Below are 18,427 nucleotides of genomic sequence, written 5' to 3'. Positions count from 1 at the left end.
CAGATGGCCGCCCCTCCCTGAGCCTGGTTCTGCCGGAGGTTTCTTCCTGTTAAAAGGGAGTTTTTCCTTCCCACTGTCGCCAAAGTGCTTGCTCATAGGGGGTCATATGATTGTTGGGCTTTTCTCTGTATCTATGAAGCGCCTTGAGGCGACATTTGTTGTGATTTGGCGCTATATAAATAAAATTGAATTGAATTGAATTGAATTGAACTTTTCCATTTTTATAAAACCTGTAGTTCAGATTGAATCAAGTGACCATTCCTTCGTCGTGTTGCAACAGGCCGCTGAAGTCTTTCCATGATGCACTGAACATTTTTTTGTTGTTGTTCAATCATCTCTTCTCACTCTGTGTGTTTTTACACCACTACTGTATTTAACCATTAGTAATTATTAAACTCTGGCTCTCATCCATAGCGTGCCTTTTGACTTATCTATTTTCCATCACCTTCAACCATAAGGGGAAAGAGTTGACCCGTTCTTGGTTCTGAGCATTGTAGTCAATGACTTTGCTGAGCGCAAGGCCGGAAAGATAAAGCTCTGGTGGGTTAGTAGTTCATGTTTTTAGAGATGACTGACACATTGTTGACACGCATTTGTTGAAAATTTGCAGTCACACTGTGTGTCATGTGTATGATGTATCTAGAACCTGTTCCACAGGAAATGATTGATGAATGATGAATGAGTGTGACTGTGGTGATCTCTCGTTTGTCCCTTGCTTGCTGTAATGCTTACATTACAGCTGTCTTTGTGTTAATTTAGCAAGGCTGGATTTGTTTTGAGCTTGTGCTGATGAAAAATTATAAGCAGCTAAAAATACTTTTAAAACCTAACTTTTACATTCTTATGTGCGTGTTTTGATGCCCCTAAGTGACACAACGTGACCTCGTCTTACAGCCTTCACTGTAAAAATCTGTTAATGCAACACAGAAAAAGGGGGTTGACTCATCCATGTAGCGCTGATGGCTTCAGTGTCAGCGCTTTATTTCCTCTGTCTAACGGACATTAACAGCGTATGCAGAAAGAGCAGCAGAACAGAAACGCATATGAGTCACGGCAGTTGAAAGTGCGAATGGGAAGATGATAAAGAAAAAAAGATCAGCTTCAGATAAACGGCTCCGGGAAATTCTGCCCCTGTAACTTGCGCAGTTCTGCACAGTCATTTCTTACAAAATTACCCTTGAAATGTAGGGAGAGCAAAACATCCCATCTTTCTGTCAAAGTCATGAATGATGCTCAGTCAGTGAAAAAGTTTATTTACCCACTGACATCACATTTTATATGTATAATAAATAGTGCAAAAAGAGACGACACAATGCAGTATGAGGAAGTAACACAAAACAGTTTTCGATACATCAAACATGTATATTTAAATGATGGCGGGCTTAAAATTAAAAGTAGGTCTTACTTTGTTTAAAATTCTATATTATATGTGAGATCAGAAACCAGAAATTGCACACGGTGATATGCTTTGCTATCTGCTTTCTGTCCCTTTTTGTGTCTTCATAGAGAAGCAGATAAGACACAATACAGAACATATAAATAATAATAACATTCTAATTTCAGTATTTCTTTTTTCAGTAATTATAGAAAAACGTACTTCATAGTTTTACAGAAATAAAAACTGAAGACTTGCACATTTTGCCAAGAGAGCAACAAGCTACTGTACATAGCTTATTTTCAGAGGCAACACTGCTGATACTACATATTATTCAGTCATTCTGACAATAAGTGCTTTCATACTGCAAAATAGGCCAACACTGATACCAAGCACAGATATTGAAGTATGTCACTTGTCTCTGAAACTAAAAACATGAACATATGGACAGGATGTGAATGAAAAGCCTCAGTGTATATTTTTCATGTTTCACAGTTTCACAATCACTACACCGATTGTTCAGATTATTTCAATCCACAGCTTGAAATAAGTCACTTTGCATGATTCCAAACACACATGCAAGCACACCTACACATGTATGCACAAACTATGTGCAGATTCAGATTTCTGCACTTCCTTTAGGCCTGTTTATGTCGAGGCTCTGCAGGCCATATTAGACAGCGGTGCTAGTGATGCTAATGTGAACCCATATTCAAACTGTGCTCCCCTTATGTGGTATGTAAAAGTAATCAGCATCATGTTGCGCCACATTTGCACCTTCGGCAGCTTTTTTTGCAATTTTTTTTTTTCACCTAATGCAAAAATAAGTCAGGTTTATATAAAAACAATAAATTTGAATTACATATAGGCTTTTGTTTAGATGTTTTATTTTACATTTATCGGATAATTGCTCGTTTTTGTTCAGCAGCAGAAAGCTTTAATATGCAAATTTTTTTTTAGAAAAAGAATAGAATAGACATTCATAGATTTTCTTATCTTTATATTAAAAATATGTATTTGTAGTGATTTTTATGGTTAATCAAACAATGTCAGAAATATTTCTTTGTCGGGATAAACTTTCATTAGTTGAAGTTGCACTCTATATGCTGAAATGGTGAGCTTTCATGTAGTGACCATTGGCACCAGTGGATGAAAAGTTCATCACTCCATTTCTTCTCCTTATAACACCCTTAATTATCCAATTGCTGTGAGTTAATTTTTAATTAACAAACATTGGATGCATTGAGCTAAAGATGATCTTTTACTTGTAAGCTTAGTAGTGCTTTGTGTACATGAGTGCCAGTCAAGCAGAAGCACTTCTGATTAACAGGGAAAATCTGTATGTGTGTCTGTCATTAAAAAACAGTCAAACCAGCTGTTTTGTTTCATTTAAATCCAGTATCCTACAAGATTGTCATTTAGCACATTAACTACCCAGCAATACTGTATTGGCTACAAGATATGGCACAAATATCAATGTGCAACTTCAAGCTTTGGGCACTTATGATACTGAGGTAGCAAAATAATCTATCTATACATCAAACACGACTTATTTAAAATGGCTCTTCCTACCAAGAGTTTAGCTGTTTGGTTAAAATGTTGCTTCACAAGGTGTCTAAGTGCAAAGCTTTCAAAAACGACTCCTACAATACTTTGGCACCAACGACGACACAATGAAGCTTTCCGACGGTGTGGTTGTGTCCCAAGGAGGGCGGTCTCGGGCAGTAAGAGAGGTCAATTATTTTACGCCAGCACCAGCGCCAGCACCAGTGCCGATCTGCAGAGCAACAAATCGAACTATTCTTTGATGTCCTTGATAACGGATAGCTGAGACAAGGTTTTCTTGACCCGCAGAGCAGTCAGTCGCGCAGCAGATTTAGCGTACCAGCACTCCCTCATCAGCTTGCCCATCACACGCAGAGCCTGGTGTAGCAACGAGATGAGATGACGTTATAAGTTACAAAACCCAGAAAATCAGAGGTCAGGCTCCAGTGTGTACTGGAATAACAAATATCAAACATCTAATCTGAACAGTTTCACCGGTAACTAAACATGCAATCCACCCTCTTTGATTGACTCTGTGGAAATATCTTTGCAGCCTTTGCAGTGGTAGTAATAGTTTTTGGTAGCTAAAATTGAATACAGTGGTGTGTCAGAATAACATCCAATTCTCTTCTGTCAGGAAGTGGTTTAACAAGAAATGAGATCTGAGACAAAGAAGTCTCAGACCTCACCCTGTTCTGTCAATCACTTTTAGCCCATTACCCGAGGCCTTGAAGTTAACCACTGCTATGTGTGTCATCCCTCCAGTGCCGTCCTGACTTCTTAAATATCACGTTTTCTGTACATTTTAAAAAGCTTTACGAGAATTTCCACTTTCATATGGCTGTAATATGTATATATTTGAATCACCAAGTTCTCTGATGATATCTGTGACGATAGTAAACAGTGTCCACTAAAGTGCAACTCCCCCTGAAAGGCAAGGGCTATACTACAACTTTGATGTTTTTTTATTACATCATGCTGACATCAGCCTATCAAGGTCAAATGCTTAGCCAATCATGGTACTCGTGTCCTCCAAGGCCTAGCATATTGTTTGAAAGTTTGAAGACGAGCCATAAAAATTGTGGGTAATAAAAAGCTCTTACTGAGTTTGATATTTGGTGCCTTGACCTTGACCCGATTTTCCCCAAAATGAAATCAGCTCGAGTTGTTATTGGTATCTAATATCACACAAAATTTTAAAATGATACATTGAAAACTGTTGACATTAGCAAACAGACAAATTACATAATATACTCCCTCCCTTCCTGGTAGAATAAAGAAATCTCCCTCAAACTGGCAAAACTTGTGATGTCACGATGCGTTGTACACAGGAAAAATTATGGTAAATTTATTGACCTATGGATAAGACCGAGGTAGTAGTTTGTGGCCACAGTGCATCAAGCATGGAGGGTGATAGCTATTACCTATAACCTCAATAGCTGTTACATGAGCTCCTTATGTATAAAGGTGGGACAACAGACTAATCTTTGACAGCCACCTCAGCTTAAATAAGCATGTCACCTCAGTTGTGCAACTAGGTTTGCAGCTTACAAGACTCAGTATGGTCTGCTCAGTTTTATCTAGATAAAATCTAGACACAGTCATATACATGCTTTAAGATCCCCTAGATTATCTTACTGCATTTCTCGGTTCACACTAAAGCATATTTCAGATCTCCTGACATCATTTGCTCGTGACTGTGACATCGATCACTCTGGAAACAGTTATAAAACCATTTCTAAGGCATTAAGACTCCAGAAAATCATGGTAAATGGTAAATGGACTGATTCTTATATAGCGCTTTTCTACTCTCCCGGAGTACTCAAAGCGCTCTATACAACATGCCTCATTCACCCAATCACACCCATTCTCACAAGCACTTTATCTATACTTAGTGCTTTCTAATGACATTCATACACATTCATACTCCGATGGATGCATCGGAGAGCAAGTTGGGGTTAGTATCTTGCCCAAGGATACTTGACATGCAGACTGGAGGAGCCAGGGATCGAACCACCGACCTTCCGATCAGTAGGTGACCTGCTCTACCTCCTGAGCTACAGCCACCCCATGGTGCGAGCTGTTATCCACAAATTGAGAAAGCTATTGTATTTACTTGGGTTGTTGTTGTCTAATAATCATTTTGATGATCTAAAACATGTAAGTGTGAAAAATATGCTAAAAAAGTAAGAAATAAAGACTTTTTCACAAACTATATATAAATGAAGTTGACAAAGTTTAATACTACTGTCAGGAGCACACACAAAAGTTTGTTTTTAGCATGTAATTTGTTTCGTTTTAAACATGCTCATGCTTTGATACAGCTATTCCATATGTGACACTGTAAATTTTCCTATGTGGTTAGAGGCTGTTGGTTCACTGATGCTCGGTTTGGTGCTAAACTGTGACTAATCGTGCTTTATGTCACCATGACACCGGCTCTTTGACAGCTATCTCACATAACAACACATCAGATTTCTGCCTCACCTCACAGCTCTGCCACTGATTGGGAATGCTGGGTCTGAGCTTCTGATCGCAAACCACTTTCCTCATGTCCTCAATGGATGGATCTGAAGGCACCATGTCATAATAAGGCAGCTGAAAATCCTCATGAAGTCCTGTGAAAATGCAAAAAAACAAAAAAGCATTTTGTTTATTGTCTGGATTTACTTCATGAGGTTTATGAACAACATGTGCAGTGTGCTGTGAAATATAAGCAAAGATCTAGTGTTTCTGGGAGAATTACAGTTTCCTGTATGCACTCTTCTTGAAGCAGTGCATGCTTTTCCTTTTTTCTATGATTATATACTGTGGTGATACTCCGTGTAATGCTATAATATGGCAGCGTATGTGCAAGTAATACTTGCGAGCCACAAGTTCAGGCCTTAGTTAATGACGTTAATATGGTTACACAGGTCTGAGTGTGAGCACAGGTGCTCCACAAGCCTTCTGTTTACAAGGAGCAGCCAATCAGAGGTGAGTTAGGTTAAAGGAAGAGGAGCTGTAGAGGCTCGTTTCAGACAGTCTGCACTGAGAGTCAGTATAAGATTTTTTTCAACTGTGTATTATGCAAAGCAAGTCTCTCACAGTCGCTCCAAAAATAAAAGTATTGTTTTGGAAATTTGCATGAAACTCGTGGTAGAGTGTATGTGTGTGTGCGTAGTTTGAAATACCCCTATCGGAGCATCTTCTGGCCAGTTCCCAGAACACCAGGCCTAATGAATAGATATCCGCCCGCTTAAACGACTCAAAGGTGTTTATATTGATTGTCTCATCCAGGATTTCTGGAGCCATGTACCTGCAGAGGACAGAATGATTACTGTCTAATGACATAAAAAGCCCCATACCTCTTGCAGTATATACTTTAATCGATTTGTTTGTGTGGGTTGGCTTCAAAACTTTGTCCCCCAAATTCAAAAAATGTGAAACCACAGGTCACATCACCCTCGTCAAAACCAGCAGAACATATAAGGTGCAGGACATGTATCCGTCTTCCTTGCTGAAGACAGCAAAGATTCAAGTGCTGCTCTTATAGGAATGGTTATCACTTTTTAAAAGGACAAATATATCATCTTTAAAAGAAAACACAGCACTCACTCAAGCCTTATAGACTGACCAAAAACAAGTCCACAACCACTAGGAGTCGCCAAAGCCTAAATGCTTGAGAATGGTCTGCTGCTAAATAAATACATTTGTTTTTGTAATGTTTACAGTTGCATCACTGCCGTTTGTTCTCTCACACCAAATAAATTGAGATTTCATGACTTTTACTCAGCATTTTTCTCAAACGGGCTGTGTGAATTGTGTACACAGACACTACATGATGATGTCTCCTCTATAAAGAGTATTATTTATGCATCAATCAGGGGGGAGAAAGCTGTTCTACACATGTGTTCCTGCACTTTTGACCTCTTTAGACTTTGTCCTTTCCTCCATGCATCTTGGAAATAGGTGAAGCTGTGCCATGTGCAATGTGTACACACACGGCTAATATTACTCTCTAAATAAACAAGGCCAGTTATTCCAGCATGACACCTGGAGGGCCTTATTTGTTACTGTGGGTTCTGCTTTTCTTGCTGAAACCAAAACCAAAGATGCTGGCTTCCTCTTAATGTTTAAGGGCCAATTAATAGTATTACTTTAAAACAAACCGACATGAGAGAACAACTCAAAATCACCAATAATATTTAAAGAACACGGAAGTGATTTCGGTTTAAAGGCACTTCAGTTTAATTTCACATTTCTGTTTTGTGTGTGTTTTTTGTATTGTGACATAAATCCAACCTCTTAGTTCCCACTCTGTGGTTGGATGGTATGTCTATGGTGTTTGTGCTGGAGTCGAGTTTCACGGCCAAACCCAAATCTGCAATCACCGCCGTCCCGTTCTTCTTCACTAAGACATTTTTAGACTTTAGGTCTCTGTGAGCAATGGCTGGCTTCCCTAGAAGCAAGAAAGTAACAATTAAGGTTATTCTGGAAGCCCCAAAAATGTTCTTTATATTACAGCAAATATTTTGGGTCTTTTAGAGATGGATGAAATTGAGGATCATTTTCCAGCCTTAATGTCATAAAATATCACCTTATCATATCACAGCAGGTTTTGCCTTGTGGTTACACTGTAGCGCTGAGTTGATTAGCAAATTAATGGTCAGCCAATGGAAATTTTTTCTTCAGGTTTTAATATATAAAGATATCGCATTGAGATATAGGAAGCACATGGCCAAAATACATTTGCTCCTTTTAATAAGATTAAAGGATATATATATTAAAGGAAATAGAGCACCCTTTGAGCTTCTCTGATGTGACTTCACTGTCCTAGAATTCAAGTTCTTTATTTATTAAGTACATTCATACCCTGTGTGCCAATGATTTCCATGTGGAGATGTGCCAGCCCACTGGCTATGGACAGAGCAAGAATAATCATGCCTTCCACTGAGACCGTGTGCCTGTTCAGGTAATCATACAGGGAGCCGTGCTCATGGTACTCTGACACCAACCAGAGCTGAGTCCATGATCCGTTATCTACAAAAAGGCAGCGAATGACAACGTTATATGTTGGCGAATTTATTTCATAGCTTAATTTGTGAATACATTTGTATTTAGTGCCTAGTTGTAAGACCTTTGTTATCAGCAGCAATAAAGCCCAGGATGTTTTCGTGCCTGAGCATGACAGTCTGATAGATCTCAGCTTCACGGAACCACGAGCGCTCGTCCCTGGAAGAGAAGATCTTAACTGCCACGTCCTCGCCCCTCCACTTGCCGCGCCACACCTCGCCGTATCGACCTTTTCCGATGGTCTCCTGCAGGACGATGGTTCGAGCTATGGTTCGCTGGACCAGCAGTGGCAGCCCTGCAAGATGCAGACGGGAAGAGAAGAGCAGTGGTTTTGTCTCAGCAGATCGTAGCTGGAGGAATCAACAAAATGTGTGCAATTACTGGATTATACTTGTACCACAATGGTCACAATCCGGGCCATCGTGTCAGTAACCATGTGACAAGTTCAAGCAGTTCTCTCACCTGATCCTGAACCAGAAGTGCTCATGTCATATATCAGATCTTTGAGACTTTTGTCAGGTGACATTAGCAACTGATCATCCAGAGGCTCCTCCGAGTCCTGCTTGTGGGATCGCCTGTAGGCACAACGGTGGCCCTGCACAACAAAGACGCCTAGCAGGATCCCTACACACAGCAAGCAGGAGGGCACCAGGATCACCACGATGAGCTGCAGCCTGCTCCAGCCGGGTTCTTCTGAAGGCCTCTCTGAACAACAACATAGCCAATATTATTAGCGTGTAGTCCTTTTCTAACATTCCTAGTACTTTTTTTGGTTCAATAATCAGTAGAATGTAGAATGGAGCAAGACTTGCAACTGTGTTTAATGGGTCTAAGGTCCCTGCTGTGTCTGCTGCACACCCTGGTGGTTACTAGAAAACATGGCAACAGCATAGGGGGCAATTAGCACAACTCAACACATCAGTGTTACATAAAACTCCAGCTAGCATAGATGAGTCAGCTTTTTCAGACTTTCAGAAAAGCTCAGCAAAATTAAAACACCACTCATTCTGCAGCCCTAAACTTTAGAGAGGTGAAAATTGAACGTTTGGCAGATGCAATGTTTTCTTGTTTTTCCAGCGTGTCTGAAAATTTTCATCACTGCCTGTAAGTGTCATTAATCAAAAAGGAATAAAGATATTGAATCTTTTAGTGCCAGCAAGCTTTCACTCCTCAGAAAATTAGAACTAATCAGCAACAGGTGCACCGTCAGACCTCGCAAATAAAGATATAGGCTTGGCAAAACAAAATAACTTGACGTTTCTGTCCCTGACCTTCATTCTGTCTGTGGGTGGCCAGAGGAAAACCTGGACACAAACAAAAACAGGTGAGCGGGTGGGCGCTGTGATAATAAGAGATTTAGAGACATGCTGGCAAAATAATGTGCTGTCAGTGCTGCATCACTACCATGACCTAGTGCTAAATTTGTTTGGTCTGGGGAAATAAAGAGGGAGAATTCTGTAACGATTACTTGGCCAACTTCAGGATTGCAGGAGCTACAACTAACTCTTTCAACATATATGTGCACATGTGGGTACTGTAATAAAAAAAAAATAAAGGTCTTAAAAAAACCTAAGTCCCCAAAGGATGAAATGTCCTCACCAAGCAATCCTAAAATGTGCAACATCTACAGATGGCCCAATGTGCAAAGCAACACATTGTGAACTAAACCACAGTTTCTTAAGACATCTTTAGCCTTTTACCTAAATACAGATCCTGCCATGTGTCCAACTGGTGCTCAGCAGATATGGTGCAAAACAAGACCTTCCTCTCTCCTCTGGCTTATAAGACCTTCTACACACTCTTTTCTTCCCTCTTAGGTGATTGGTGTCATCTCAAAGCTCATATCTGCTTTTAAACAGTTTACTACAGCTAAGAGGGGTTTGGAAATTAGGTACAAAGGAACACTTAAAGTATCCCTTCCCGTTTGTTGAAAAACTAAAGTAAATCAAATTGTACAGCTACACAAACCGCTAAACACTACCTAGCACTTAAATGTCTGAGTATAGAAATGCATGGAAGTCAAAGCGAGGTCGTGAATTCTTTATGTATAAAACAAATCCACAGCTAAACGGATGAGCTGATATGTAGCAAAGCAGTGGAACAGATTGATTGCGCTGTCCTCATTCACAGTCAGCACCATCATGGCCTCGGGGCACTGCCCCAGCCACTCTCATTAAAAATCTGCAGCATCAGACACTTCAGCACCAAACATATGAATATGATCATATATTTGTTGTGTTTCTCACTGACCATCTATACCTTTCTGCCTGCAAATCGGAAACAATCAGTAAATGAATCCATTAGGAAATCAACTGATAATCTGCAGTATTTTTAATAAATAACAAACCATTTCAGTAATTTTTTAGCCAGCTGCATATACAAAGGTGTGAGTAATCCTTCTCTGCATTAAGCCCAACTTCCACCCGGCAGACCCATGAGAGGCTTTTGGGACTACATGCCTGACAAAGTATTTATTTATAAATCAGGCGAGGGAGGGGGAGGATCACTAACTGACGTCCCATAGCCTCTGCCAGATTTGTTATGTCACAGGATCTAGGAGGATCAGCATCCACCTCGTCTAGCCGGGACCAGAATGAGTGGGAAATCCCACACAGATTGAGTTGGTGTTGCCGCTGAGTGTATGCTACTGAAGCAGTGGAACATTAAAAGACTGTCTGAGGGGCTGAATGCATTTTTCCTTTATTTCAGTTTTCCAATATCCGTAAACTTTTTATATATAAATCTATTCATTTTTGTATCTGCTATCACAGCTTATGTAGGGCAGAGTACACCCTGGACAAGTTGCCCATTGCAGGTCTAACCCAAACATACAGACAAGCAGTTACAGTCATACCCACTGCTAATTTAGAACGACAGGCTAACTAACATACATGTCTTTGGAGACTGGAAGGAAGCCAGAGTATCCGGAGTAAACCCGCACAAGCGCCCATGCAAACGGCACACAGAGAGGCCCCAGCTGGCCAGGTGGTCTCGCCACATGCTGCTGCATTACCACACTGTGCACTGTTTATATATAACTCTGTATTATTTCTGCTTCAAAACGCAACCAAAAACTAGTAGAGGCAAATAGACACAGCGGCCTCAGGTCAGTAGCATCGTGTGGGCTGTACCTGGGTATAGGTGCAGGGTCTTGTTGTTGCAGAAGTCAGTGAAGCAACAGTTCCTTTTGGAGACATTTCTGGAGCTGTAGCAGAAGACCTGGCCTTTCATCTCAGAGGGGGACAGGCAGGACTTCACTGCCTCCTCCTTCCCATCGATCAGCATCACAGAGTTCCAGCAGGCGCCGTCTGCTGCTGTCTCACAGGTGTTGTTGGCACACAGCTGGCACACACACTTCAAACCTGAAAGACATTGAGATTTGGTGATTTTTGCCTTCAGACACTTTACAGCTGACAGCAGTCACTGTACTTCATTTATCTGCGAGTGACTGAGGGGGGCTGGGGGGAGGACAATATACTGACTCGCGTGAACAGTGGTTTTCAACTCTTTAGTAGCAGGATGCTCCTGTTACATAATGACATCTATGCTCTTAATGGATGGAGGTGGAGGAACCAGATTAATGCCTCTTAGTTTAACACCCACATAATCTTGTGTTCTACTTGGAGCTGTTGTCATGCTTTGTTCCATAAGCAGTATCTGATAAGCAAGAGTGCACTGCCTGCTCACAAGAAAGAAAAACAAATAGCTTTAAAAATTGCTAATTATTTAATTGTGCGCAATGTTTATTATGGCGCCTTCAGTTTTCAAGCTAAAGGTCTCCACAGCCTTATCTTGTAAATTGTAATATTTCGTAACAAGCAGCACCCATTCATACATTTTTTATAGACACTGATGGCTGATCCTGAAATGTAATTATCAACAGCTAAGTGACAATACCTTAAATCAGTTTCCAGTCATGACTGCTGTATGTATGCAGTAATTATTTTACTTACTGTACTCTGTAATAATCTTAAGTCATTCTTCACTGCCTTAATTTGGATCCACCACGCCATAAGACCTGTTGTCAGAATGGCTTCTTTGCAGCCAGCCTTCCACTGAGACCTTTTCTGATGACTCTGCAGTGGACAGCAGACGGATCAACTGAAGGACCAGATGCATCTCGCAGGTTCTGCGTCAGGTCTTAGCTGGATTTCTTTTCTTATTTCTTTAGGATAAGAATTTCAGATACTGTCCATCTAGTGTAGATATTTTTAGCCCTGACATTTCTTCATTTGTCCTCGACTTGTCCAGTTTTTACAGAATTTCTAAGGGCACTCTGAATACCATGCTGTGCCAAGTCTTCTGCTGATAACTCTTTGGAATTCACCTTGTTGGTGCAAAAAATACTTTATGCTGTTTTTGTACATTCAACTAAATAAATGGGAATAATTTCTTTTTGACTTGCTCTTAGAAACAAAAGGCCTAAAGATACAAAGTTGCCTGTTATAATTGCCTGGGTAAACACTAGTTCCTTCACTTAGTCGCCTTTTTATACTTAAATATAGATCAATGTAAAAAACAAATTCTGAAAATGGTTGGATACAGGACTGGATGGAAAACAAGTGAAAAAGCATCCAATGTCCAAACCTGGAGACCAGTTTTCTAAAAATACAATAAAGTGTGGCTCACTGGAAGCAAAATATTAAGAAATGAGCTTAATTGGTTGTATTTTTATGTTTTTTTGTTGTGTGCTTTTTAAAAATATCGTATAAATCATAAATTCATTGATACGTAGCGATATCAGAAATCAATCCCTGTTTATTCCAGACTCTTGTTTTTTTTTCTGCTCCCTCGCAAATCTCCTGGAAAGCTGATCAATTTTCTATTGACTTTGCGTTTTGTACTAAATCTGGAACCACATTGCTCACTTGGCTCGGTTCCCATGAACTATGAATGCCTTATAAGTAAATCTGACTTGTAATATGCATGTCACACAGAGGTTATATGGTACCTAAAATCTGGAAGAGCCAAAGTATTAAAAGGGGATTTAAACAAATATCATTACATAACAAAATAATATCTTTATAAACATAATCTTTATTTTCAACATCTTGTAGCCTAACCATTAAAGTGAAAAATTTTCCAGCCCACAGTAAACAGTGGTGGACGGTCTCAAAGGAGACGTTTTTGAAAAATTCAATTAGAGTATATTTTTCCTCCAGCTTGCTGTGATGTTCATTCAGGTGGTTCTGATGCGAGCTGCCCAGTTTTGGACATGCTGGCTGTAATGTCTGGCTTCTCTCTGAGTATAATGGAACAAAATGCCACTCACCTTGTGGTGACTAAGGTGCCAAAAACAAACAGAGAACTGATGTCTCTTTTTCCAGAACAAGAAAAAGAAATACAACCACAAATCATGCTTTGACCAGTGTCATGTGACAACTATTTTCTTCCCACAGTCTACAACCACTAAAACAAGCGCACAACTAGCTAATTATAGCTCTGCTGAGAGAAGACATCATTAATGTTTACATCCCATAATGCTCTCATCACGAGTACATGAATCCTTCTGCAGAGTGACAGGGATGGCAGGTGTAGTTCGGAAGAAAGGAAATATCTCCTGCATGAAAGTGCTCGTGGACATTTTTTTGACCCCAAAAGAGACATTGCTGCTAAAAAAGAAAAGAAAAGAAAAGAAAAATAAAGCACTTAGAGACCACGTGTCACCTGATTTACTGAATTTAAGAGCCGGCAGACATCTCTCTAGCCAGCCCCAAACTCACAACAAAACACTCTAAATGGATAAACTGTGAAGGAACGAAGACATAAATTTGATCTTCATTATACTGATGGAACATAATCCCCAGTGGACAACTGAGCAGCAATAACTCTTCATCCTTTTGGTCTTTAAATGGGACTGATTGACAGTTAGAAATATGACCAATCGTCTCTTTTAAAGGTTTTTGTAAAGCTCGTCTTGAAAAGTTCAGGTGAAGACTATGAGATTACTTTTTGCCTTTTTATAGCATAGCTGAGGTTGCTTGGTAACAACCTGTTCAAGGACAATTAAGTTAAAATACACCGAGGTGCGGCGAGAGTTTCCTTTCTTAAAGCTGATGAACACCTGAGCATTGGTGTGTGTATTTAATCACTTCTTTTTCTTATTTCAATTTTCTCCATTGTATAACACTGATGGAGACCGAAGACTTGATTTGGGGATCGTGCATCTTAAATGGCAAAACTATTTTTCCAAAATATACATGTTCAAAATCTTGTTGAGAGTTTATAAAAGGCCACAAACTTCTAAGTAAAAACATTTTTATTTGCTTAATTTATCAAATTAACAAAAACAAAACTCTAAACTAACTTACAATAAATGGGACTGTGAAACCTCACGTAATCTAACATAATAGTTTAACAGGAAACTTGTCTAACCATTTGTACTCTTTCTAAATCCCCATTTTATGATGATATATAACTACATTTCAAATCTATATTTAATTCTCTCTGTTTCAGGAACTTCATATTACCCCATATTTACTTGATCACAGAGTCAGTAATAATGCCTCTGCGTGCACATTTAAAAAGCTGTGAAAAGAAAACCAACAATGAATCAAAGTTGATTCCACATCCATTCAGTTTGGAAGTGGATCTTTGCTTTGAATCAGTTTTGAAATGACTGTTCGCAGCTTTTAGAGCTTGTTTTGTGACAAACCCTAGAAGGGGCAGCTGAATCTGAGCAGTGACAGTAATGAGTGCTCTTTTAAATGAAATATTGCGCAAATTTTGCACATGCTGTTCACATTTAGAAATCATTCTCCATAAACTAACAGGTTTGGATAGCCCTGCAGCACCCCTCAATCCTGAAAGAGTAATTACACATTTCCTCAGGCATCACCAGAGTCAGTTACAAATTAATCCTGTCTCTGTGTTGGGGAGTATAATACTGTTATTTGCAGTGTTGTGAAGTCTTGTTAAAACTGTGGACCAAACTCGATGAGTCCCTTTGAACTAATATCTGCACTAATATAGAGAAAGTGTTTACAATTACAGGAAACAGGCACACACACACAGGGAATATCTGCCACACTAGAAAATCACCCCAATATTACTCAAATAAGGAATACGTTCACTGCAAAGAATGTAGAAATAGAGACATTTTTACTTATTATTATTCTGGCTTTACTTAAATCTGCATTTAATGAGCCTTGTTAACCTTTTAAGTAGCTCAATTATTCGGATGGAATTCCAGTGTCTAGAAGAATAGCACCGAGGCTTGTAGAATAATTTGGAGGCATTAAGCAATAAGAAGCATTTAGCACAATTAAGCAATAACTGGTTGTTTTTAAAAGTTTCACTTAATCATTGCATTAGAAATTAGGCTATTACATAGCTAAAGGTGACCCAGAGTGACTAAAAGAGTGCAACTAGTACAACTTACCTTAAGTCACCTGTAACCTTTTGCCTTAAGTCAGAGAATGTCAGATGAAAAAACTTGTGCTTTTTAATTATTTTCAACAAAATGCATTAGGCAAAGATCCTGACAAACAAAGTTTGCCAAACAATAGTTTTCATCCAGTTCAACCCACCGTGTACTTGCCCCACTGGAAATGTAGTAAAACATGCACTGCAGTCTAACACAGTTTTGAAGTTTATGTCTTTCGGTGTACCTGAGCCCACCAGCAGCCAAACAAGCCAGGCTGTGTTTATGAAGTAGCACCTGTTCTGTTTTCCAGGTCTGGAGTTAAGTGGCTGCGGATTCTCCAATTCTTAATGTATTTCATCAATATCAAATGCAGTGTTACAGCACTTCAAGATGCAGCATGAATGTGGGTGGAAACTATAGATTGTTTTCATCAGTTAACCTGACATCTATTTCTGTAATGAACTGTTTGGTCTGTAGAATAAAAGAAAATTGTGAAGCCTTCAATTTAGGATTTTCTGCAGCCCAGTTTTCAGCAAATATGTAGTTTTGGGCAACAAGTAGTTCAAAAGCAAAACATATGACAAGAAAAAGTTACAAATCCCTTTAGAGACACTTGAATTATTACCTCATTTATCAAGTTATGACAGTAGCTCCAGGTTATTTTTGAATGATGAACTATTCTTTCAGGGGTGTAGTATGAATTCAATCGCAGAAAACAAATAATTAATATTTATATTTCATATTAAGCAAAACGTTTTAATCCTAGATACAAACAGGCTACAAGGTAAATGCTTTAAGGTCTTTGAAATGATATATCACAGCATGTGTACTAAAGCTGACCACATTTATTCCACATATTTGAGCCAAACCTATTCACTGACAGCTTGAAATTACAGTCTTTTAACACCCATACTTCCCCACCGCACACATGCTGTTTGTGGGCGGTAACTTTACTTTCAGACCTTTTTAACAGCAGCAAAATAAGAAAAAAAATGCTCCACTTTTGATCATATCTTTGGAGACAAATTCTTCATTTATTTTTTTTTATTGCTATAAAGTTTTGTGTGATTTTGAAAAGTCAACTATACTAATTGAGTTAGTGTAGGCGGTCTAAGAACTCATTAAAAACCTTAAAAAATACAAATGGCACAGCTTATTATCATATTGCACCCTCAGACTGTGTACCTGCAGTCAGCTGGGCGACAGTCAGGAAAATCAACGCCGCTTGAAAGCACTGCTTCCCGGGACGAGTCATGGTAAGAGCCGCATCTGCTCCCTCTCTGACGCACCGCTTACACAGCTACTCTACAGAAAACAGAGCAAATAAACATTGCGGTAAAGTCCGTCGGCCATGCACCCCGCCACAAACGTCTCCGTCTGTAAACGATCGAGAAACGCAGTTTGCTCCGCCTCTGTTGACTGGACTTTAAGAGGATTAGCGCTGCAGACCTCTGATAAAGACATGTGAATGGGAGCCAGAGAGAAAGTGCGTCGCACATCCATTTAACTGCTGTCGGTCCAATGAAACACCACCTCCTGTCTGCCAAAGGGATATGGAAATTACCTCTGCTCACTGAGGTCTCATTTATTAAATGTGCAGAGATTTTAAACTATTTACAGTGTAATCTGCGGAAATTACTAACTACAACGCCACAATCTGGCCAATCTGCAACCCATACATTATTAATAAATAATCCACAACAAGACTGCTGAGCTCCCTAATGAACACATGAGAACATGAGCACTCTGTACTTCCCTGAGTGCAATAAGTGTCAGTTAATGCAGAAGGAACGAATGTGTCATATGAATGTGTACTCCAAGCCCCTTTACGCACAGTGGGAGCCTTCCAGGCTTAAAAAAATGGAGCCAATGCAACGTGCCAAAACCTCAGTTTCTCCAATGGAGGCTGACCCCAAAAAGCCAGTCACTTCCCATGTTACAAAGCCCAACTTTAAAAACATGTTTACAGCCTGCTACAAAAACAGTTTTGGTCTCTAAGGAAGCCAATGTTTCCCTTTATTTAAAATAAAAAAAACTGCTCAAGGATTATTCTCCTTTGCAGCTGCCTGTTAACATGTTAAAATGTCATTAAGCCTTAAAATGATGCATTAGGGATTAGGGGTCATGATTGCTATGACTGACAGGTGGATACCAACACAGCTTCACCACACCATCACAGCGAATCAGAATCAATATCTTAAACAGGTTTGTGGTACTTTTTTTGGAACATTTATAATAGAAATATCTACTGTGCACCTTTGCAGTATACACTTATAGTACACACTTAAGAAGTGCAGTTCCTCCCGTGGGCACTTCAAGCTTGCTGTAGAAAGTAAGTCACTGCAGATTTACAGCTTAAAGTATGTTTACAACTTGTTTAAAAAGCTATTAATGGTATCTGATCTACATGTGAAAATAGTACAAGGGTGATTTTATTATTACTATTATTTTTTTGCTAACTTACCCTTTAAAACTTTGGTGTACAGCTGCTTTGCCAGATGGATGCCAAGGCAGCTTTAGCCCACCATTGTTCAGGCTCTTTCAAGCTTTCAAATGTGAGTTTGCAGTCCTGTGGATAACGCCCATCTTTTATATACAGTCTATGACAATTACGCTGGTCCCTGGTACTTCCAAACTCCTTAAAAAAAAAAAAAAAAAAATCAGTTAATTGCAAGCGTGGTGCCCTCGAGGATCTGACAGTTGCCCGTTTTGAGTTTGGTAATCCAACCGTCAGCCTATCTTGTGGCCATTCCAACTGCTCTCCCTGGATGAGAGAAGCAAAATCAGAATTAAAAAAAAAAAAAAAAAATAGGCTGCACAGACGCCACTTCTGACCTCTCTCCTAGTGAGGCAGAAAGTAAACACTTAGTTGATCAACAGTGAATGACGTTGCTGTACATTCAAAGCTGGACTCACCTGCATGAAAGAAGTTATTTACAGCCAGCCATGTTTCTGCTGCTGAGGCTACATAGCAACACAAGGTGCCAATGTCTCCAGAGACAATGAAGGTTTGATCCCACAGGCTACACGATCATAACACAATCAAAAATCGGGATTTTTAAAAAAAAAATCTATTTATTCATGGG

General features: G+C 39.5%; 1 protein-coding gene across 2 annotated transcripts; it reads right to left on the bottom strand.

The window, feature by feature from the left end:
- Positions 1-2,208: 2,208 nt before the first annotated feature.
- On the bottom strand, positions 2,209-17,862 carry acvr1c (activin A receptor type 1C). Of its 2 annotated transcripts, XM_087829706.1 has the most exons (10): positions 17,806-17,862; positions 16,527-16,646; positions 11,107-11,337; positions 8,438-8,680; positions 8,040-8,270; positions 7,775-7,942; positions 7,205-7,361; positions 6,094-6,218; positions 5,408-5,538; positions 2,209-3,298 (listed from the first exon to the last, which is right to left on the bottom strand). In XM_087829706.1, the coding sequence occupies exons 2-10, from the start codon at positions 16,594-16,596 to the stop codon at positions 3,173-3,175; spliced, it is 1,482 nt and encodes a 493-aa protein (XP_087685832.1). In that variant the 5' UTR covers positions 16,597-16,646; positions 17,806-17,862; the 3' UTR covers positions 2,209-3,172. The 2 variants fall into 2 exon arrangements, with proteins under 2 accessions (XP_087685832.1, XP_087685831.1); XM_087829705.1 differs by lacking the exon at positions 17,806-17,862 and having other exon boundaries at positions 16,527-16,705.
- Positions 17,863-18,427: the final 565 nt, after the last annotated feature.

The sequence above is a fragment of the Neolamprologus brichardi genome, chromosome 16, assembly GCF_056152115.1.
Source record: "Neolamprologus brichardi isolate AB-2024 chromosome 16, ASM5615211v1, whole genome shotgun sequence".
Classification (NCBI taxonomy): domain Eukaryota; kingdom Metazoa; phylum Chordata; class Actinopteri; order Cichliformes; family Cichlidae; genus Neolamprologus; species Neolamprologus brichardi.
Note: the sequence above shows the minus strand (reverse complement) of the source record. Positions and strands in the feature narration are given on the sequence as shown.

Bases quoted from the DNA above. Each gene is read 5' to 3' on its own strand.
- acvr1c (XM_087829706.1), bottom strand. From the start codon at position 16,596: ATGACTCGTCCCGGGAAGCAGTGCTTTCAAGCGGCGTTGATTTTCCTG. The intron at 7,943-8,039 runs GTCTTACAACTA...GCCTTTTTGTAG, and splicing joins TATTGCTGCTGATAACAAAG to ATAACGGATCATGGACTCAG. The intron at 5,539-6,093 runs GTATTTCAAACT...GCATTTTCACAG, and splicing joins CAGAAGATGCTCCGATAGGG to GACTTCATGAGGATTTTCAG.